General features: G+C 39.8%; 3 protein-coding genes and 1 long non-coding RNA gene across 4 annotated transcripts; 2 read left to right on the top strand and 2 right to left on the bottom strand.

The window, feature by feature from the left end:
- Positions 1-963: 963 nt before the first annotated feature.
- Positions 964-3,194, bottom strand: LOC134882441 (vesicle transport protein GOT1B). The gene is made up of 5 exons (XM_063910125.1): positions 3,032-3,194; positions 2,315-2,406; positions 2,050-2,228; positions 1,868-1,949; positions 964-1,502 (listed from the first exon to the last, which is right to left on the bottom strand). Exons 1-5 carry the CDS (start codon positions 3,054-3,056, stop codon positions 1,464-1,466), a joined length of 417 nt encoding a protein of 138 aa, XP_063766195.1. The 5' UTR covers positions 3,057-3,194; the 3' UTR covers positions 964-1,463.
- A 452-nt stretch (positions 3,195-3,646) lies between these two features.
- slc35b4 (solute carrier family 35 member B4) lies at positions 3,647-8,088 on the top strand. The gene is made up of 10 exons (XM_063910113.1): positions 3,647-4,071; positions 4,555-4,668; positions 4,767-4,869; positions 4,975-5,024; positions 5,135-5,216; positions 5,337-5,397; positions 5,791-5,900; positions 6,008-6,083; positions 6,160-6,235; positions 6,727-8,088. The coding sequence occupies exons 1-10, from the start codon at positions 3,995-3,997 to the stop codon at positions 6,974-6,976; spliced, it is 999 nt and encodes a 332-aa protein (XP_063766183.1). The 5' UTR covers positions 3,647-3,994; the 3' UTR covers positions 6,977-8,088.
- A 959-nt stretch (positions 8,089-9,047) lies between these two features.
- LOC134879759 (proline-rich protein 36-like) lies at positions 9,048-15,048 on the top strand. Its single transcript, XM_063906262.1, has 10 exons — positions 9,048-9,249; positions 10,349-12,141; positions 12,230-12,415; positions 12,688-12,780; positions 13,075-13,255; positions 13,363-13,377; positions 13,600-13,683; positions 13,893-13,963; positions 14,306-14,441; positions 14,527-15,048. Exons 1-10 carry the CDS (start codon positions 9,178-9,180, stop codon positions 14,548-14,550), a joined length of 2,655 nt encoding a protein of 884 aa, XP_063762332.1. The 5' UTR covers positions 9,048-9,177; the 3' UTR covers positions 14,551-15,048.
- A 2,149-nt stretch (positions 15,049-17,197) lies between these two features.
- On the bottom strand, positions 17,198-20,196 carry LOC134859439 (uncharacterized). Its single transcript, XR_010165101.1, has 4 exons — positions 20,073-20,196; positions 19,835-19,932; positions 18,539-18,567; positions 17,198-18,089 (listed from the first exon to the last, which is right to left on the bottom strand). It is a non-coding gene; the product is annotated as an uncharacterized LOC134859439 (long non-coding RNA).
- Positions 20,197-20,295: the final 99 nt, after the last annotated feature.

Raw genomic sequence — 20,295 nt, forward strand, 5'->3', positions numbered from 1 at the left:
TTTATGAATGAAAGCTGAAGTGATGACAACGTGTCAGTGGAGATTGATGTGGACACCTGCAGGAGGCCGGAGGCTGAGAGGAAGTGAGACTGCAGTTGAAGTCAATGAAATAAAGTGTTGATGCTTTCCACGAAGAGCTGCGGGTCATATTGTACAAGTGTGTCTTTCTCTCCTCCAGTGCATGAACAGGGATCTATTTTTATTCACTGAAACTAACAAGTTAGAATCTTTTTTGTTTTACTAATTTAGGCTTTGTTAATTTATAATAATTATTTGCCCTCTTGTTGCAAATCATAAGGGAAGATATGCCATCTTCCACCAGCTTTCATCAACCTCACAAAGGCCTTTAACTTTGTACCCTAATATGCTCGTTTTCAGGTTCATATTTGTATGTTGTGCCTCTACTGTGACATGTTTACATACTTTAATGTTCAAAAAGGTCTTTATTTTCCTCATACTGCCTCTGCTGCAGCACCTCTTTTCACCCTCTGTCTGAAACAAGAGCCCAGTCTGCTGTGATTGGTTAGTTGGCTGGTTCTGTTGTGATTGGTCAACCATTTTGAGACTTCCCCGCACCTTAGGATATCACATATAATTAGTTGGAGCGTTAGCCAATATAATCGTGAGTGTTACATAGTAATGTCACTATGGCTATTGGAGGGAAACTCCCTCTGGAGGAAACAAAGGGATTTTAGCCTCTGCAGACCATTTACATGCACAAAAACTTATATAACACACTACAGGAAAAGGAAAACCCCAATAAGCATAATCGGGCCTCTTTGAGTCATATGTGACTTCTCAGATATTTTCAGGCAGGATCTAATATGTTGGTGAATAACAACAGAGGCTGTTGATTGAGAATATCACCGTACCCTAATGGGAGAAAGTTCAAACTGAATCCAGGGTTATTATACATTGACAGATTATCCTGGGTGAAAACTGGGGGGAAATATAACAGAAATGTATAAAAGACACACTTTATTCCAAGTATGCACTTACAAAACTTACAGTAAAACATTTCCAACACAAGCTTCGTAAAGCTTTTCCACAACAGTTCAGGTTTCTTTGCCCGAGTAACATTTATCTCATCATTAGTTTCTTGAATGTACAAAGTTCCAGTAACACGTCATCGAGGGACTCGTAACAAAGCTCTCAGTGTCTGTCGAGGCACGGTCTGGAGTAGAGGACCCTCAAAGAGCCCCTGACTCTCCGCAGAGTCCATCCAGTGGTCCCATCTTATCAGTCCATAAATATCAGACAGGAATGGTACAAAATAGGAGACCTGCTTCCAGCTTTTTAAAATAAAAAAATCTCTTGGCAGTCAGATACAAAACATTACATGTCAGTCAAACATACATGTTGTTCGGATTCACAGTTCTGGAGTGGCAATGACCAAAATAAACAGTCACTATTAGAAGCTATGATAAATACTGAATCTCTCCTCTAAACAAACACAGTCTCTGTTATACCATGTTGTTGCTCTCCCCAATTTTATCCACCAGCTGAAAGAGAAAAAGACAGGAGAGGTTTTTATTAGCTGCATGTCTTGACTGCATGAGACAAAAAATAGCTACACTAACAATCAATGTTTTAAGTATTCTAATCCAGTTTCAAAATGTAGGCTTTTTTGTGAGAAAAGACAGAAGCATTCTACCTGACATGTAATTTTAACTGTCCCATGACTACTTGGAGACATAACGTGAGTGACAACAGCTGATTAATACAATATTTTTTCGAATATAGTATGAAGTTGCAGTTTTAGATACACATAAAGACATTATATATATATGTCAGACGAAGGCCTCTGGAGCCGTTTCGAAGCATGCAATAATTTAAAGGGACATTTATTTAATGTTATGATACTTACTCGACTAATCCCTGGTAAACTGAGCAAAGAGCCGAGCACAGGTACTCGTCTGATGAAGCCCACTGCCACCGGGAAGAATCCTCTGTTACAAAGAGAGAGAAGAAGACGAGGATGAGTCACTAAATTCAGATTCTGAGATTCTGGATAATGATGAAATTTGTTTTCCTTTTGTCTGAGCTGACCTGAATAAGAGGAAGAAACCATAGATCTCCAAAACAACTCCAATAATCGGCCAGCCGATCAGGACCACCAGCACTCCTCCCAGGAAGAAGCTGGTGGCTTTCACTTTGTGTCGTTGGAAGAAAAACTTGAACGTCCGCTCCAGGCCGATGACGAATGACAGGCCGGCCACAAACAGGATCTGCACCACGAGAAAAGACATGATTAGAGCTGAGGGAGATGATTGAATGTCATGCAGTGTTGTTAAGGGATTATTTATCAACTCACATTTCCAATGGCGAGGAGAGCTTTATCAAAAAACAGCACCATCCCAAAGAAGAGGAAAAAAACACCAAACCCTGTCAACCCCATCCCGATTTCTGTAAAAGACAAAAACATTACAGATAGAAATACTATAATGGCTATGTGCTAATGATGTTTCATCAGTTGCTAAGATAAGAGATTATTTTCATATAATAAATAATTAATCATTTCAATTATCTGCCCATTTCTTTCTTGAGTCAACAAACAAAAAGTTATGTTGCCAGAAATCTCAGTATATCAACACAGATGTCAATATTTTAAACTAGTTATTGAGGTAATATAAACAAATATATTAAAAGATAAGTATTAATATATCAAAATAAAGTATTGATATCAAATATTACAAAGGGAAGGGTATGTGAAGAAAATAAAGTTATTTCTTCATTAAATCTTTTAACAATATACTTATGTTTATAAACTGTAACACTTTCAAATAACAGACATTTGTAAATACATAAAAGAAAACCAAGGGATGAAAATCAACGCAATTAAGAATATGAAGAACAGTCTCCCGGTTTTAATATTACAAATGCTTCATGTACGTGCAGCTAGGTGACGTCATGACGCTCTCAGCCAATGGTGTTTGAGACGCTAACATCATCCATTCCGCTAACAAACCGGGTTTTAACACAGAATGAATACAGAGACAGAGAACAGCGGGGAAACATGAACAGCTCTTACTCTGTGAATCCGTGAGGGAAATCATGTTGGCGGCTGCAGGAGGATATATCAAACAACAAAAAATTCGTAACGATTAAACCTGCGGCTTTCTGCCGTTAGCACAAACTGATACAACAGGAGCGGAGTTACGCCACGTCGTCCGGATACACGCAGCACGCATTACAACAAAGATCGTATATTGGAAAAGATGAGACAACAATATTTAAAGCCTCAAATATTTACTTTTCGACTTTAGAGATTATATATTGTGTAAAACTAATTATGATATAGAAACTAAATGTTAACATGTCCTTGTATATTTTATGAAATTATACATATATCACTGAATTTGTTCTTGATTTATTAATACAACTTGAATGTGGAGTTTAAAGAATATACATTAAGAATAAAAACTAAAAATATAATATATAAACGTTATTGTCACTTTTTCTATGATTTGTAGATGTGACTTGGCCTTTTCTGTATGTATTTGTTTGTGAGATAAAAGGTGTAGTAATATTATCAAGAGTGTTGAGAGGAGTGAGACCTCTCTAAATATTCTAGTGCCATCTGATCTGCGCATGCGTTCGAATGTTTTTGCGCTTCACGGTTGCGCAGTCATTGCGCTGTTAACGCAAAAATGTACATTTTCAATTCATTCTTTTTCACATATTTTACCTATATTTATTCGTAATTTGTTGCCCAGACTGTATTTTAATTTCTATCATAATGCTTCACTAAATACAGAGAATATTAAGGACAATGCGTATCTTCTCCCCCGCCCGTGATGCCAGAAAATAACTACATCTCCCATGAGCCCATGCCATAAGGAAGTTTCATTCTCAGACGTGTTCAGAGTCAGTGTATAAGCAGAATAGCTCTTGCAAGACAACAAACTGGTGTGTATTTGCAAATATGCACCGATCAGAAATCCGCTTTATTAAGTGACACTTTTCCCACAGAGTTCCTGTCTGCTTCTCCAACATGGGGACTGCTTTCGCGATTGTTCTGGTGTTTGTGGGATGTTGTAGTAACGTGGTGTCTCTGGAGCTGCTTGTAAGGTCAGTGACAAACTTAAGAGTGTTTATAAATTCGTGTGCACTTCACTAGATTTAAGTTTTCACAGCTGTGTTTGCTTTGAGTGTGTGTTCGTGTATCCAAAGTGTAGCAACTGAAGAGTCATATATTATCAAATTGTCAAAAGAAGGCTTCTCATGTAACTGCCATTAGGAGTTTACCTTGTTCTTGTGTATCGCTTTTTATAGATGAAGTGCTCTAAAGTGACTGGTGCCTTTTAGAGTAAGATAAGAGATAAGTTCATTTATCCCAATGGTCATTTTTGTGGTAACATCTCTTCATTTTTATCATAGTAGAAATACATACATGTATATACATATTTATTATATGTTTCATTAATAGAAATGTAATAAGTAATAGTAGGAACGTAAATACAATCCTAAGAGCAAATGTCTTAAAAGATAAATTGAAGATTAACATCTTTAAATCCGTTAAACCTGGATATTTTCTGTTGTTGTGTCCTGCAGACAGTTCCCAGGATGTGGCAACATAGTCACCTTCGCTCAGTTTCTCTTCATCGCATTAGAAGGTTTCATCTTTGAAACTAAGTTTGGCACGAAGAAACCAGCGATCCCTATCAGGTAAAAACTCATCCATGAGGTTTGAACATCCTGCTGCAGGAAAAACTTGTAGAACGGACAATAAAACAAACCTGGCATATCACATCTCTTTTCCCCAGCAACTATGTGATCATGGTGACCATGTTCTTCACCGTCAGTGTGATCAACAACTACGCTCTCAACTTCAACATCGCCATGCCTCTACACATGATCTTCAGATCGGTTAGAGCTGCTTTTAGTCTGCTTTTAACCTTTTGTTTTTGAGTTTCTTCTTTATGACATTACTTGACATCGTCTGAGTCTGATCTCCATCTTGTTTCCTTGCAGGGATCACTAATTGCTAATATGATCCTGGGAATAATCATCCTGAAGAAAAGGTACACCAGCTTCCTGAAAACAATGATACTTCAGATATTATATATATAAAGCCATGTCTTCAAGTTGAAAAGCACTAAAATCTCTGTCTCCCTTTCTTCTCCACCTGAAGGTATACAGCAAGTAAATATATGTCTATAGCTTTAATTTCAGCAGGTATCTTTATCTGCACCATCATGTCGGCCAAACAAGTGGTGAGTCCTCTGTTGCGTCTGTTTTTCTTTGCAGCATGTTTTATCAATACAAGACTTCTTCTCTTTCAAAATGCACAACATGAAATATCATTTAAATCCATTTTACTTTTGTTTCTGCAGAATTTGGCCACCGAGGGATCAGAAGAGCAAGGCTTTTACCCACTGATTCACTGGCTTATAGGTGAGTTGCACTTTCAATTAACAATTCAAAATTAAAAAGACTGCTACCATTGATTATTGTCATTACATTGTGAATTATTTAGTCAATACAATGACAAGAGACTGTGTAAATCTCCATCATAGCTTACCGCAGGCCAAAGACATCTCATAAATTTCTTATTTTTTCCAACCAACAGTCCTAAACTCAAAAAATGTAACCAAATCATATCAATAAACCTTCTGTCGATTGAGTTTATTGGAATGAGTGTGACAAAGCGTGCAAAGGGCATAATTAGATTAACAATGAAAAGGTACAATCATAACATCAAGAGACGGATTGAGATTAAACATCTCTTCCATCACACATGATCTTGTAAAAGTGATTTTATTTTTTTGATGATGTCTGTCCCTTCAGGTATCTCCATGTTGACCTTTGCTCTGCTGATGTCTGCGAGGATGGGCATTTTCCAGGAGACGCTGTACAAGCAGTACGGAAAACACTCCAAGGAAGCCCTGTTCTATAATGTGAGTTTTGTCCCTGCTCCGACATGATTTGGCTCTTAGTAAATATTATCTCTTGGAAATCAATTATGGCTTCAACGGCTATTAATCTATTTTATTTCCATCCATAGCACTGCCTGCCTCTGCCGGGCTTCCTGCTCCTCTGCACCGACATCTACAACCACGGCGTTTACTTCAGTCAGAGCAGTGAGTATTATTATGTCAGGAGAGCTTTGCATCTTTTCTCACAGAGGAAAATAAACTTCTCTTTTCTCCTTCTCAGCTCCTACAGTTGTTCCTGTGGTCGGACTGACTATGCCAATAATGTGGCTCTACCTCCTGATCAACGTCATCACACAGTATCCTGAAAAACAAGTGTATATCACTGGCTTCTATTTATCTAATTAAAAAGTGATTACACTAGTCTGCAACCTCTGTAAGATGTTAGAGGTGATTAAGAACATAGAAGGCAAAAGTATATATTTTTATGTCTATCTAATCTCTTGCTTTTTTTTGTAAAATATTGTATAGTTTTGCTGTTTTGGGCATCTTATATTATCCTATTTTTCCACAAAGTGTCTAGTGTATGTGGGTTGCTAGTAGACACACTGTTTTTGTCAAAATTAGCACTGGATATCAAACATTTTAATAACCATTGTTTGTTGGTTGTCTGATAGTTTGAGTGTCCCAGTGTCTGCGGTAGTGACAAATATATGTAAGTATTCCACTAGAGAACAGACAAAACAACGAAATATGGTTAAGGCTGTCCAAGACTTAAGCTTTTATGTTAATTGCATTCATTTTGCATTGTCTCACCCTCTTGTTACAAACTTTAACCAGTTTTTTCCAGGTATGTGTGCATCAGAGGTGTCTTCATCCTGACCACAGAGTGCGCCTCGCTGACCGTCACTCTGGTGGTGACTCTGAGGAAGTTCCTCAGCCTCATTTTCTCCATCATGTACTTCCAAAACCCCTTCACCACGTGGCACTGGGTGGGCACGGCGGTCGTCTTCCTTGGGACGCTGCTGTACACCGAGGTCTTGAGCAGTGTGTGGGCGGCTCTGCGTGGATCAGGCGTAAAGGCGAGGAAGGCCGAGTGAAGAAGAAAAAGAAGAAGAAGAAAATGATAAGGGTCTAATGGTCGGATAGAAACACAGCCACTTTGATTGACTTAGAGATTGTGTTTGGTCAAACGTCCTGCAGCCATTTTATGCAGTTATGTCATTTTCTTAGGCTGTAGTAACACACACACACACATACACACACACACACACACACACACAGTTTAGAGGATAAGACTGGTGATACTTTATATGTTCATTAACATCAGAAAATCCCAAAAGGAAACTGAAATAGGAGAATTTGCTGCTCTTTGGATTGGTCTAACATTGAAGTTAATTCAATATTTTTGTGCTTTAAACTGTTGTTTCTGATCTTTGATAGACCATAATATTAATCGGTAAAATCAATCACAGTTTAATCAACACAAGACAAGAATTGTTGCTGCCTTATTGTAGATTCTTCCCCCAAGTAGCCAATTAAAATCTGTAATTGCAGTAAAACGTGGTCACATATTTTTCAAATGTTAAATAATTTCCTGAAACAATAAGTCACTGAATTTTTTGTGAACGTTATTCAAACATGAGACTGTATTGAATTTGTTAAGGATTATTTTCAGCTGTGACTTAATACACAATTTGTGCAATAATGGAGGGGAAATGTGTTTTTAATAGTTTTTGGAAAATAATGAGGCTCTAGAACACAGAGAGAAAGTTTTGCTTACATTTTGCCTACTTGTTTAAAGGGTTCTTTGGTTGTTGTTGTTTTTTTTTTTATGGGATTATTGATAAGAAAATATCACCAGCCATATTCTTAAATATTAGTACCCGAGTAGTATTTACAGCTGCAAAATGATGGTGCAACTTTCTTGTGTCTTTAACAGTTTTTAATATTTATTTCTCAATGTGACAGCTCATTTACTCCATATTAGCACTGATACCAACGTTCATCAGTACAGTGAACCCAAGTATGTGCTGTTGGATGAAATGTTTAGGAGCAGCTGGAAACACTGTTTGTATACAGAGGGATAACTTATTTGGATGTAGATGCTGTAATCCTTTTTCCTCATCTGTCAAACTGTCTCAGGTGTATTTTATCAGTTTTTGTCAACAGGAAACATCGCATAGTACAATAAACCTTTACACTCCCTGCACACTCTTTTAAAATGACAACCTGCTATAAATATACAAAATATAATAGAGTATCTGTAGCGAGCAACAACAACAAAAAAGGCAGAGGACAGAACTGTACGATTTTGAAGTACTTGTATTAATAATTGAACCTCTATATTTCTACTCTTCTGCATTCTGAAGGAAATAAAGTTCTATTTACCCCTCTCGCATTATCCACAAAATATAATTAACAAATCAATTACATTGTATTATTATAGATGAGCAACCCAGCAGTAAACTATAATAATATACATAATTATGAAATGAGCCGTTCTGCATTAAAAGTGCTTTTACTTTTTGTACTTTAGGAATATATTGTGACATTTTACTTAACATTTACCTTAAGTACTACAGCATTTCTACATGCTTTCATTGCTTCTTTTACTTCAGTAAATTATGCGTACTACCACTAATTTAAAATAAACTTAAAGTAGCAAAAGTATGCAGAAAGCCCCATTTCAGAATAAAAATATATCATAGTTTTGGATTGTAATTTATATATTGCATTTGATGGATCAATGCATGTATGATGTTAACCTTGCAGTAAGTAAAGGTGAGGGCCATTTTAAATGCTTTAAATAATGCTGTGTATCTATAATAAGCATAGGCTTTATGATATTATGTGTGGATTTTGTATTGAGGATTTTAACCTAGTAACTAGTATCTGAATTTAGAAAATATGTAGTAGACAACATACAATAAGTAGTCATAAAGTCACATACAATATATATACTCAAGCCAAGAACAAGTAATTAATAATGCACTTTCAATACTTGCTTAATGTACTTAGTCATGCTACTTTAAAACACTGATAAATTGTTACTTTCATAAGTCTTGTTTGCTGGGACACAATGTTCCTTCACATCTGACACGCTGTTAAGCAAATGGACCAATCAGGAGCCGCGTTGTTCAGCCGCATCCAATAGCAACAGCTCTTGCTGACAGTCGGAGTGGGAAGGGCAGATTGTTGCAGCTGTACAGTTGATATCACTGAGCGCTCATCCACCTTGTGGATTAAATAATATCGTAAATACTGAAGGTAGTGAATATCTGCTGCTGCGGGAGTGTTGATGGGGGGAAACAGCCCGAGTCACCTCCCTGGAGAGGAGGGTGGAGGAGTTAATTTTGTGAAGGGCATTCGGGTGAGTTGAAAGCTCAGGGAAAATGGATGGGTCTGAAAGTGGGAGAAAGTATTCAAAGAATGACTGCACACTGTTTCAATGCACAGACCCTCGCTGCACAGTGCACGTGTGTTAGGTTTTATTTGCAAAACATGCAGATTTTTACTTTTCAGATTTTTAGATATGTAGTATATATTGAACTGTCCCTCGTGTTTTTGTCACTGCAAAAATGTAGGCTTTCACACTCTGCTGTGGTGTTAAATCTAGAAAATGGTGGGCTGTAACATGGACGACCAGGGAAATACAAATACTTTGACCCCTGCTTAAATAATCTGAGTTTGGACTGAGTTTTATTTACTTAAATTCAATTAAGTTTTTAATCATAAAAGGTTAAACAAATATTCAATTAAAGCCACTTCTAAATTTGTGATGAGGTATTTTTACAAGCCCCAGAAGTTATTCTTAGGTGGTTATCAAACTGCGACCTTTGTTGATAGACCACTATTGGTGACCTCATGCAACATCAAGGAAACCTTAAAACTCTAAGGACCGAGGGGCCAAAGTTTTTATTTTTTTAAGTAAAGAACATAAACCTGGTACACACATAATTATTTATAACTAATCAGCCACAGGGAGCGACAGGTTTGGGCAGCTCCAGATTGTGTAATAATTGAAGTGATTGTAAGACATGTTTATGTTTGTTCCTGAATTGTGTATTTTTCTTTAAGATTACACACTGAAACACTCCTACTGAATTTCCTCTCTAGGGATCAATACCTTTTTACCTTTTTGTTTTTAGTATTTGGAGACTTTTTTTGTTTGTGGCCATCAGATCTCAGTTAGGACATAAAAATAATGTAATAAGTAGGACATCCTTGGCACCTGCGTTATGCTTCTGGACCCAGGCCCCTCTCTTAATTTAAGAAATACATTAGTAGGAACTAGAACTGAAGCTGACACATCCCCATTTCTTTTGATGGATGTAGTCTGGTCTCATCTCCCGCTACTCAAGCCAGACAAAGAAGAAGACGCCAAAGGCACTTAAAGAAAACCCCTTAACTATAAAAACAGATTCTTAATAAATCCATTTAATTTAAGTGTTTCTCTTGTTTCTCTCCAGCTGTCAGACAAAGTGATCCACCGGATGAAAGAGTCTAAGGTTGTCGCTCCTCCGCCCTCACAGAAACCACGTCCTCCTCAACCTGAAACACAAACACCACCTCCCATTCCCCCCCCCTCTGTCGAACACTTACTCCCTCTTCTGATACCTCCACCTCAGTTGATGCCTCCCCCACCTCTTGAAGCCCCACCCCCTCCTCTAAAACTTGTCCCTCCACCTCCTGTGAAGTTTCACTCTCTGCCTCCTTCCTCGCCAGAAGCTCCACCTCTAACCGACCTTGATGTCTCAGCACCAACTCCACCTACTACGCCTCCACAAGTACAGGCACCTATAGAGTCTCCTCCTCCACCCGCTGTAGTGGAGCCAGTAGTCCTGGCTCCTTTGGAATCCTTCATCCCACCTCATGTACAGCCAGAAACCCTGTCTCCATCTCCAATAGCAGAACCTGTTGTACTACCTCCACCTGTGGATTTGGCTGTTGCACCATCTGAGCCTTTAGCTTCCACTTCGCCCTCTGAAACACCCATTGCTGTATCTCTGTCTGTTGAACCTCTTGCTATACTGTCTGCTCCACCAGTGGAAATGGTTCAGGCTCCACCCACTGTTGAATTAACATCACCCTGTCTTGTTGAGGCTGCAGCTTTCGATCCAATGCCTGCATGTGAAACGCTTCTATCTCCACCTCCTCAAGAGCCGCTGGCAGCACCCACTCCTCTTTTTGAGTCAGTGGCAGCACCATCTCCTCCACCAGAGTCCATGGTAGCACCTTCTCCTCTTTTAGAGTCCATTGCACCACCCTGTTCGAAACCAGAGCCAGTGATAGCACCATCTCCTACCTTGGAGTCGCTGGCAGCACCCTCTCCTCCACTAGTACTTGTGGCACCACCACCCCCTGCCCCGGAGCCGATGGCAGCACCCACTCCTCTTTTAGAGCTAGTGGCAGCACCATCGTCTCCCTCTGAGCTTTTGACACCACCTGTTCCTCCTGTAGAGTCTTTTGCACCACCCGCTCCTCCCTTAGAGTCAGTGGCAGCACCTTGTCTTCCACTAGAGCTTGTGGCACCACCATCTGCTAACCTGGAGCCAGTGGCACCACCCACTCCTCTTTTAGAGTCTGTTGCATCACCCGCTACTCTACCAGAGCCAGTGACAGCACCAGCTCCTTCATTAGATTTGGTGGCAGAATCAGTTCCTATTTTAGAGTCGGTAGCAGCACCGTCTCCTCCCCCAGAGTCTGTGGCAGCACCCTGTCCTCCACTAGAGCATGTGGCAGCACCCTGTCCTACACTAGAGCATGTGGCAGCACCCTGTCCTCCACTAGAGCTTGTGGCAACACCATCTTCTTCCCTGGAGTCGGTGGCACCACCAGCTCCTCTCTTAGAGTGCGTTGCACCTACCACTCCTCCACTAGAGCCTGTGGTAGCACCTTCTCCTCCCTTAGAGTCGGTGGCAGCAGCATGTCCTCCCCCAGAGATTGTGGCAGCACCCTCCTTTACTCCAGAGCAGGTGGCACCACCCTCTCCTCTTTTAGAGTGCATTTCACCAACCGCTGCTCTAGCAGAGCCAGTGGCAGCACCTCTAGAGCTTGTGGCAGCTCCATCTTCTCCCCTGGAGTCGGAGACAACTCCAACTCCTCCCTTAGAGTTGGTAGCACCACCTTCTCCTCCCCTGGAGCCAGAGGCAACACCCTGTTCACCCTTAGAGTCGGAGACAACACCATCTCCTCCCTTAGAGTTGGTAGCACCACCTTCTCCTCCCCTGGAGCCAGAGGCAACACCCTGGTCACCCTTAGAGTCGAGACAACACCATCTCCTCCCTTAGAGTTGGTAGCACCACCTTCTCCTCCCCTGGAGCCAGAGGCAACACCCTGTTCACCCTTAGAGTCGGAGACAACACCATCTCCTCCCTTAGAGTTGGTAGCACCACCTTCTCCTCCCCTGGAGCCAGAGGCAACACCTTCTCCTCTTTTAGAGATAGTTGCTGCACCCTCTCCACCCCCAGAGCCCCTGGAGGCACCTTCACCTCTACCAGAGCTCACTTTCGAGGAGCCCCCCCCACCCTGTCACTGTGTGGAGTTGGCCGTTATACCCTCTGATGCACCTGTAAGCGAACCCTTCTTTGAGTCTCTGGCACCACCTCCATCTGCTGAAGAGCCCACCATGACGGCGTCTCTTCCCCCTGTTATTGAGGCTGAAGTTCCTGCTGTCACCACAGCAGCACCACCTGCAGCAGGTAAGCTGATCATCTTGATGAAGATTGTCGCCAGAGATTTAAATAAAAATAAACATTTTCCTATCACTGCATGAATGTGTTTAAAGCCCCACCTTTTGCTCCTGAAGTGGTGGAGGAAACCCTGAGGCAGAAAATCAAAGAGAAGATGCAGATGAGTCTGGAGGAGGAGATCTTCAGAGGAGGCAGGAGCTGCAGCGACAGTAAGGAACCACTGTTTCTGTAGCCTGTCATCTTATGTGGGAAGACTTTGTGTCCTGTTGTACAGGAGAGATGAGCTCTGTGTTATTTTCAACTAAAATAAGATGTTGGATTAAAATCAGAAAAGTCTTTCTCTCAATAGAAATAAAAAGTGGGGAAAAAGATAAATAGATGAACTGAAATTGCAGTTGTTGAAATGTCTTTTTATCAACATATAAGTTATTATCTGTTCAATTGCTTTAAACAAATGAATGAAGGATGCACGCGCGCAACCAGAAAATGTGATCTGTGTGCAGGCTGGAGGAGATGAGGGCTCAGGCTCATGCAGAGGCCCAGGCAGCCGCTCAGAGTCAGGTGGAGGAGCAGGTGAAGAAGACACTGCAGGCGGAGAAAGCGGCATACGTGGAGAACCTGACGGAGGCCATCACGAAGGAGCGAATGAAGACTGACGATGAGAGGCTGATGGTGCAGCTTTATGTAAGCAAACGATCTTTACATGCGACAGGATATCTCGTGTAAATGTGAAAATCCTTCCTCCTCTTACTGTGAATCTCTTTCTTTGTTGCCCTCTTGTGTTGTTTCAGCGGATGGAGGTGAAGGTAAGAACTTTTATACGTGCATGACTCACTTTTCACTTTCATTCTACTCTAATTGCACTGAAGCTGCTGTGTTTGTGCTGTGCTGCTCTTCATTTCTTTGATGAGACAAGGAAAAAAAGTTGTATCACATATTGGAATTCTGTTTGCCACCCACAATATATGAAACCATGAAAATGTCATTTTGGCACTCTGATTTAGCTCTAATCAAATGTAAACTCACAGGCTCATCAGCTGGAGGAGAGGGAGAAAGAGTTGAGGAAACGAGACGCCCTCTACAAGGAACACGTCACAAAACTTGAAAAAAAGGTGAGCACTATGTAGAGAATCACCTGAATCTGAAGATCTTATTTTGTATAGCTTCAGATCGAGTTTTTGGTCATTGTTTAGCTGTCCAGAAACATTCACCTTCTATAGCTCTCATTGTGTCGTTGACAGCCGAAGCATGCAGCTTAATATTTCACATTTTGTTATATTTGACCTTTTATGGTAATTTTGTGAGTTTGTATGTTTGACAGTGCACTGAGTTTTATAAAGTGACGGCTGAGAGCTTCCAGAAGGGCAAAGAAGACACTCACAACCGTTTTGCGTAAGTTTACAATCATTGTATTTGTATGAATGCAAGGATGATGTTCAAATGTGCGTGTCTTAATCTAGTCTTAAGGCGACATGTTATGTTCATCATCACTTTCATATTATATATTGTGCCTCTACTGTAACATGTTTACATGCTTTAATGTTGGAGCGGTAGACAATAGATCGCAGCTGTTACGTAGTGATGTCATTATATCAACGAAGCAAACAAAGGAGTCCAATAGAGGCGTTTCAGGCAGGGGGTGTTACGATTTTAGCCTTTGGAGTCCATTTACATGCACAAAAACCTATTTGTACCTAACCAACATGATTCTTTATTATTGCATGTGTCTCTCAGGCGTGTTGATATCCAGCCGGTGTGCGGTGACCTGCAGGGTCAGATTTTGAAATGCTACAGGGAGAACACTGGAAAGACTTTGTCCTGCTCGACTATCGCCTCGGCCTACATGCAGTGTGTGGACAATGCCAAGAAGGTAAATCTACAGCCTTCAATCTTCAAGACATTTCACAATGATTTATTGTTGGTAACTTTTGCCCCCCCCCCCCCTCCATGTACAGAATAAACTGAGCACAGGAGGGTAATCCGGAGACTTCATGAGGAAGACATCGGACGATGGAAGAAAACTTGATGAAGAGAATTCAATTAATGAACAATTTACTGGAAACACAGGAGAATCAACTCCAGCCTTTACACTAGTATGGAACAAGTGCAAGTAGTTTGAGGATCATCTTAAGTCCTATTGTGCCACAACAGTAGCAAATGGATCAAAACAGTTGCAGAAAATAAGGCAAATCACAACGGAGCAGACAATGAAATCTTCTGAATTCAAGTAAGGTATTTGTATAAGCTATAAGAAGTGCTGTTGATCATCATGTGTGTGTGCCTTGAAGTTATGAAAGCTATTATTATCAGATTGCAGCTGCATGAAACTATTGTTCAATGAGCCGAGTGTGAAGTGACACACACCTGTACGTGTTTGAGGTTATTGTACTGTACATAAATTATTTCACGGGTTATTTCTGGTGCACGCACACAGATATTAGTACAATCTCAATAAACTTTGTTGTGGAATCACAAAATTGCTTCTCTTTTTTTGAGTTTTAGACAATATTGGTACGTGTTTGCTACCCTCTTGTGGATAAATCATGTTATCAATCTGGAGTCTATAAATTACTGAAAACATTCACTTGCAGGAATATTTAAATGAAATATGTTTTCTATAAGATAACATAAAATATGAATTATTTAAAAAGTAAGATATTTTTTAATGTTCATAGCATTTCACTTTTTTGTTTGCAGTTAGTACAAACTGTCAAATAACATATCAACTTTACAAACCTTTCAGATGACACGACTCCCTGTGTTTGGTCTGGTTTATTTCCGTCATTCACACAAAACACATGTGCGTTTAAAGTATACTGTCATTTTCCCCCTCAATGCACAAGGATAAAATGAGCTGAAAAAGAATACCTTAGTACTAATTAAAGCAACCAAAGAATTCAATGTGAGATCTTTACAATTATATGGCGCTCTATTTTAAAATGACTGACAAGTCATTTAAATTATAAAGAAAATGTTTTTAACAATGTACAATATACACTGCCGATTACTTAGGAGTGTACTGTGTATGTATACAATTAATAGTATTGAATTGAGGACACTTTGTCTGGCACAACCTGCCCTTAACATACTATTTTTTTTGGTCATAAATATTACTCTTACACTCAACATCAGACAGGACACTGATATTACCAGTAGAGGTCCCTCCACCTTCAGACTGCTACTCAAACTGTTTCCGTATCCATCCGTTATTGATTAAAGGGAGGATGGCCTTCCCTGTTGTTAGTGACTTATTAACCATTCTTCAAACAACATGGTGGGTTTGTTGACTCTAATTTGAACTGTTTAACATGTGCACTGAACTTTTCTACACTAATGAACTGTCTTTGTTTTTTTCTTTACAGCCAGTTGCATAAATTTGCCAGTTCTCAGGTGAAATAACGATTTAAAAGATGAGCTATGGGTCATGCTGATGTAATTAACATGTGTTAGGTTGAGACGTGGAAATTGATTTATTTGCAACTGTATTAAAGGGAGGTACATTTTAAAGTGGTTTAGTTGCATTTCTTATAGATCTCGAGTCTTTCTGCTCCTAATTTCTGGGAAACCACAGTGCTACTAAATCAAGTACTTGCGTGTCTGTAAACATGTGAGTGTTTGTCTCATCTAATTTTAGTTCCTCAATCTCCTGGTTGATTTGAAGAGGAAGTGAGTGTTTGCATGCATGTGTCGCTGAAAGAAGGTTCAGGCATTGACCGAGAGATGGTGATGATCATTTTTCAATTTTCATGCAAGAGATTACAGTACATCAAAGCATTTGCTCTTTGCTACATGCAACTTGTGTACGGTGAGGAAGTTCTACAGCCATGGAAACTATCTGGAAAAAAATAGTTGCTAAAAATAAGGCCGCTTTTGTTGGTTTCTTAAATGTTTAACATTTTGGAGGTACTCGACTGTGTTTTACCCTTCTTATATTCAGTCTTACTGCATTAGTCAACTTTGCTTTGAACTCACATAGACTGAATTTGATTTGTCAAAACTTTTAAAAGCGTATTTATTTATTTGATGTTAAGATATTGTAATAACTTCCCTTCACGCTGAAGCCTAAAAGGACTTCAGACATTAAAGTGTTTTTTTACACCCTTTCAGTTTACATTCTCATCCACTAGATGTACAAAAAAGTCCAGGAAAGTAAAACCAAGGACCAGCTTTGCTCTGCAGACCAAGCCTGAAGTACAAGTCTTTCATTAGCCACAGAGGAAGCAGCTGCCACAGCCACTAGTACTTGTCTGTGGCTTTGTGTTTATGCACAAGAGTGGTGTGTGTACTAAACATTATGAAACTGCATTTGAGTACACATGGTTTTTGACAAAGCACTACTCTACAAGCATATGTGTTTTTTGTGTGTGTTTGATCTGTTTTTACTATCAAATGAAGTACAAACATCCACGGCAAGTGCAAATATAAAGAAATGCTCCTCTGTTTCCACCTTCTCAAGAACACAGTATGTTGTTAGTTCTGCTAGTTTTCTCACTTCACAGGAGTCATTGATTGATGAATCTTTCAACAACTGTTTATTGGATTGCCATGAAATTTTGTACAAATAACATGGTAAATATGCCAGCTATAGGCTACATGCATTCTTGTTGTTGTTGTTAGCATGATGATATTAGCCTTTAGCGTAAGTGCAGCCTTGCCTAGCTTCTATGCTGTAGCCCTTTTGTCTTACTTACTATTCTTGCTCTTCTCTGGGATAATAATATATTTCCTTTGGGAATTTGTGAAGAACCAAATAAAACTACAAGGATATTTAATTTAGAAAATCCTGTAGTCATGGATGAAAACACAACTCCAAAAAATGCTTATGTTCCTTGTGGCTTTTTGATGTGTAATTAGGCGACAGTTTGCAAAAAAGTTTCCTTTACACATGTCAAAGTTGTGCTTACAGTTTGGTCTTGTTGCCCACAAGTGGCCAAAAATAAACACACAAAGCAGGTTTAATAATAAGTAAAATAGTCATGTTCTCTGAGTCTTTGTGCAGGGGTCGTCGACTCTGACTGCCAGCTCTCTTCACATTTCGATAGTTCAAGGTCCATTTTCAAGGTGCAGATCACAGACATGATCAACTGGCCCTCAAAATTATAGTCAGAAACTTTCCATTTGTTCTTACTCTGTGCTGCCTCAGGTAATTGAACCAAACAGGTGACTCTCACAAACTCTCTCCCCTCAAACTGTATCATTTTAAAGTGATTCTTGGTGTTAGCCAGTGTCGGTATGTCGATCTGATCAGGGTGGATTTGGGTCAACAGCAGCGTCATCCGTTCACTTTCTTCTTCAGCTTGTGCTGCTGAGAGTGGGATTATTGAAGTTGACCTTAACTGGCCCACCACTAAACTTTCCTTGCACCACATTTGGTCAAAACTCAATTCATCAGTTTTCGACCCACACTGGAAGGAAGGTAAGAAAAGCGCCAACGCTGTTATCTGGCCTTGAGTCAGGGCCGACGACTCGAGGTTTGTCACTTCCATCTTAATGATCCTTCGCATTGGCCTGACTGAACCTGTTGCCAAAACAAAGAATGTAAATTTGCCTAGTATTACTTACACGACATTTCATTTAGCTGATGCTCTTTTATCCAGAGAGGCGTCCAGTAAACCATGAAGATACAAACGCAGCATGAAACATATACATTTCCTTCAAGTTAACCAAACCATTTCTAAGTGCTAGTGCATTTGCTTCAAATGGGCTAAACCTTTTAAGTGCTACAATTATTTAAAATATTTGTGTTGGGGTTAAGGGCCAAGGTGTAGACGAAGTGAAGTTTTGGAGCCAGAGTAGCTAACAGGTGTGTTTTTATTTTACCTGAGCCCACCTTGCAGTGATGGAGCAGTGATCTTATTACCAAACGCCAATATGTCTTATATTGACCATTTTCAACATGTTTCAAATAATGCATCACCCAGAGAGTTTGGATTCTATGTTAAGTGTACATAGATAACATAGGCCTACCTGCAGATTGACCCATGTTGTTGAATGTCCTGTAAAAAATGGTCAAAAGATTTATTTCGTCCTGTTCAGATATAAAATGTTCATAAAAATCTGCCATTTTACTTAGACTAAACAGATCTCAAGATAACTTTATTTGCATCTGATTCAGCACAGTATGTTGAATCAAAACAATGTTAACATTCTGAATTCTCACAGTCGTTTCTAAAATATACGCCTGTTTTTTCCTACCTCATCGTGTAGCTAAGATTTTAATGTAACAATTGTAAATTGAACTTAGTGTTGGTTGAAACAACATCATTTTCAGTGAAAAAGATTCAAATCTTGGGGGCAAAACAATGTTGACGCTTGATATTTCTGCCTTTTGAGATGTTAGCAGTCTGATATGAACCCTTCTGTGTGCTCTGTCTGCCCACCATGCAGGTAAAATTTGAGAAAATGTAGCTTTGAAATATTTATGTAGGTAAATATCTTTGGATAAAGGGTGAGTAAATGAATGTAAGTTAGTCAAATGAGTCCTGTTGGTTCCACAGAGAAACTCCCATACTGTTACTGTCACACAGACTTTGTATTCTCCTTGTCCTGGCCCGTGTCTTTCCTGCTCTTTTCCCTCAGGCCGCGTACCCCTCACTCCCCAGACCGACCATTCTCAAACGATCCAGCAGATGCCCTCAGACTCACCTCCCACCTACACACCTGCTACCATTTCCCTCATCAGCTCTGCCTGGCCTTTCAAGCCTCCTCACCTGTGTCTTATTTACTCATCAACTGACATCACCTTCCCACCAGAAAACGCCTGCCTGTATTGGACTTAGTGGCAAAAGTTCAAAACAACATCCTGCGTCATGGCTATCATAAGAGAAAAGGTGAACAATACAAATGATTATGTGCTGAAATCAAAGGCAGTTGGACTCAACACAGATTTTTACACCATACAAAAGAACTAGTTGTCAGTGGATATTGATATGTGGCCAGGAATCGGGTTTCCTGACATTTATGTGTGCCTGATTACGATGCAGGGGAAATCCACAAAGCAAAGCCTGAAGTCTACAAAACGCTTGATGCCTCGACGACTTCAAGGCAGGATTTGTCTGGGAAATTTAAATGACTAGGACATGATTAATATTCTGGCTGTTTTACCACACCTTTTTCATTTAAAGAATTGTACACTTGCTTGGGCCTAACCAACACTGTCAGAGAGGTAGAACACCAAACTGACAAAACGTTGCAGTTACACAGAATATACTTATACACATCGAATTGGGAATAGTTAACAATATGATGTTATATTTTACTCACCTGATGCAAAATGGCAATTGCAAATCCACATTTCGCTGACTGGATCCCAGTTGTTTTTGCAGATCCATTTAAATCTGTTTTCTTTAGCCTTCGACAGCCTATTTGAATAGTGAAATGCACATCAGCTCTTTCCCTTTTTAGATGAATGTTTAAAACATTCATGCTGAACTGCAATTACTTCTGCATAGGGTTAAGTAACGTGCATTGAATACACTTGATGAATGTGGTGTTTTGTTACCGGTTTTTCCTGTCCCCCGTCTAACCTTCTGCCTGTTAGAACCTTAGCCACCTGTAAGCTCTACTTTTTTAAATAACTTCAGTTATCTTGCTCCAACATCGTGTTGTATTTAAATGTGATTCGGTACAGTAGCAACCTCGGCCAAGTCTCTTTCAGATTTTTGGTCTCAATGGAATTTCCTAGTAAAACAAATTGCACACATTCTCCTTATGAAGGGTAACTA

This window comes from Eleginops maclovinus, chromosome 2, assembly GCF_036324505.1.
Source record: "Eleginops maclovinus isolate JMC-PN-2008 ecotype Puerto Natales chromosome 2, JC_Emac_rtc_rv5, whole genome shotgun sequence".
NCBI classification, from domain to species: Eukaryota; Metazoa; Chordata; class Actinopteri; order Perciformes; family Eleginopidae; genus Eleginops; species Eleginops maclovinus.

Coding starts and splice junctions, on each gene's coding strand:
- LOC134882441 (XM_063910125.1), bottom strand. CDS start 3,056: ATGATTTCCCTCACGGATTCACAGA. Junction 1,950..2,049: donor GGTTTCTTCCTCTTATTCAG/GTCAGCTCAGAC, acceptor TCTTTGTAACAG/AGGATTCTTCCCGGTGGCAG. Junction 1,503..1,867: donor GTTTACCAGGGATTAGTCGA/GTAAGTATCATA, acceptor TTTCTCTTTCAG/CTGGTGGATAAAATTGGGGA.
- slc35b4 (XM_063910113.1), top strand. CDS start 3,995: ATGGGGACTGCTTTCGCGATTGTTCTGGTGTTTGTGGGATGTTGTAGT. Junction 4,870..4,974: donor TACACATGATCTTCAGATCG/GTTAGAGCTGCT, acceptor GTTTCCTTGCAG/GGATCACTAATTGCTAATAT. Junction 5,025..5,134: donor ATAATCATCCTGAAGAAAAG/GTACACCAGCTT, acceptor CTCCACCTGAAG/GTATACAGCAAGTAAATATA.
- LOC134879759 (XM_063906262.1), top strand. CDS start 9,178: ATGGGGGGAAACAGCCCGAGTCACCTCCCTGGAGAGGAGGGTGGAGGA. Junction 12,142..12,229: donor ACACCCTGGTCACCCTTAGA/GTCGAGACAACA, acceptor GTTCACCCTTAG/AGTCGGAGACAACACCATCT. Junction 14,442..14,526: donor GTGTGGACAATGCCAAGAAG/GTAAATCTACAG, acceptor CTCCATGTACAG/AATAAACTGAGCACAGGAGG.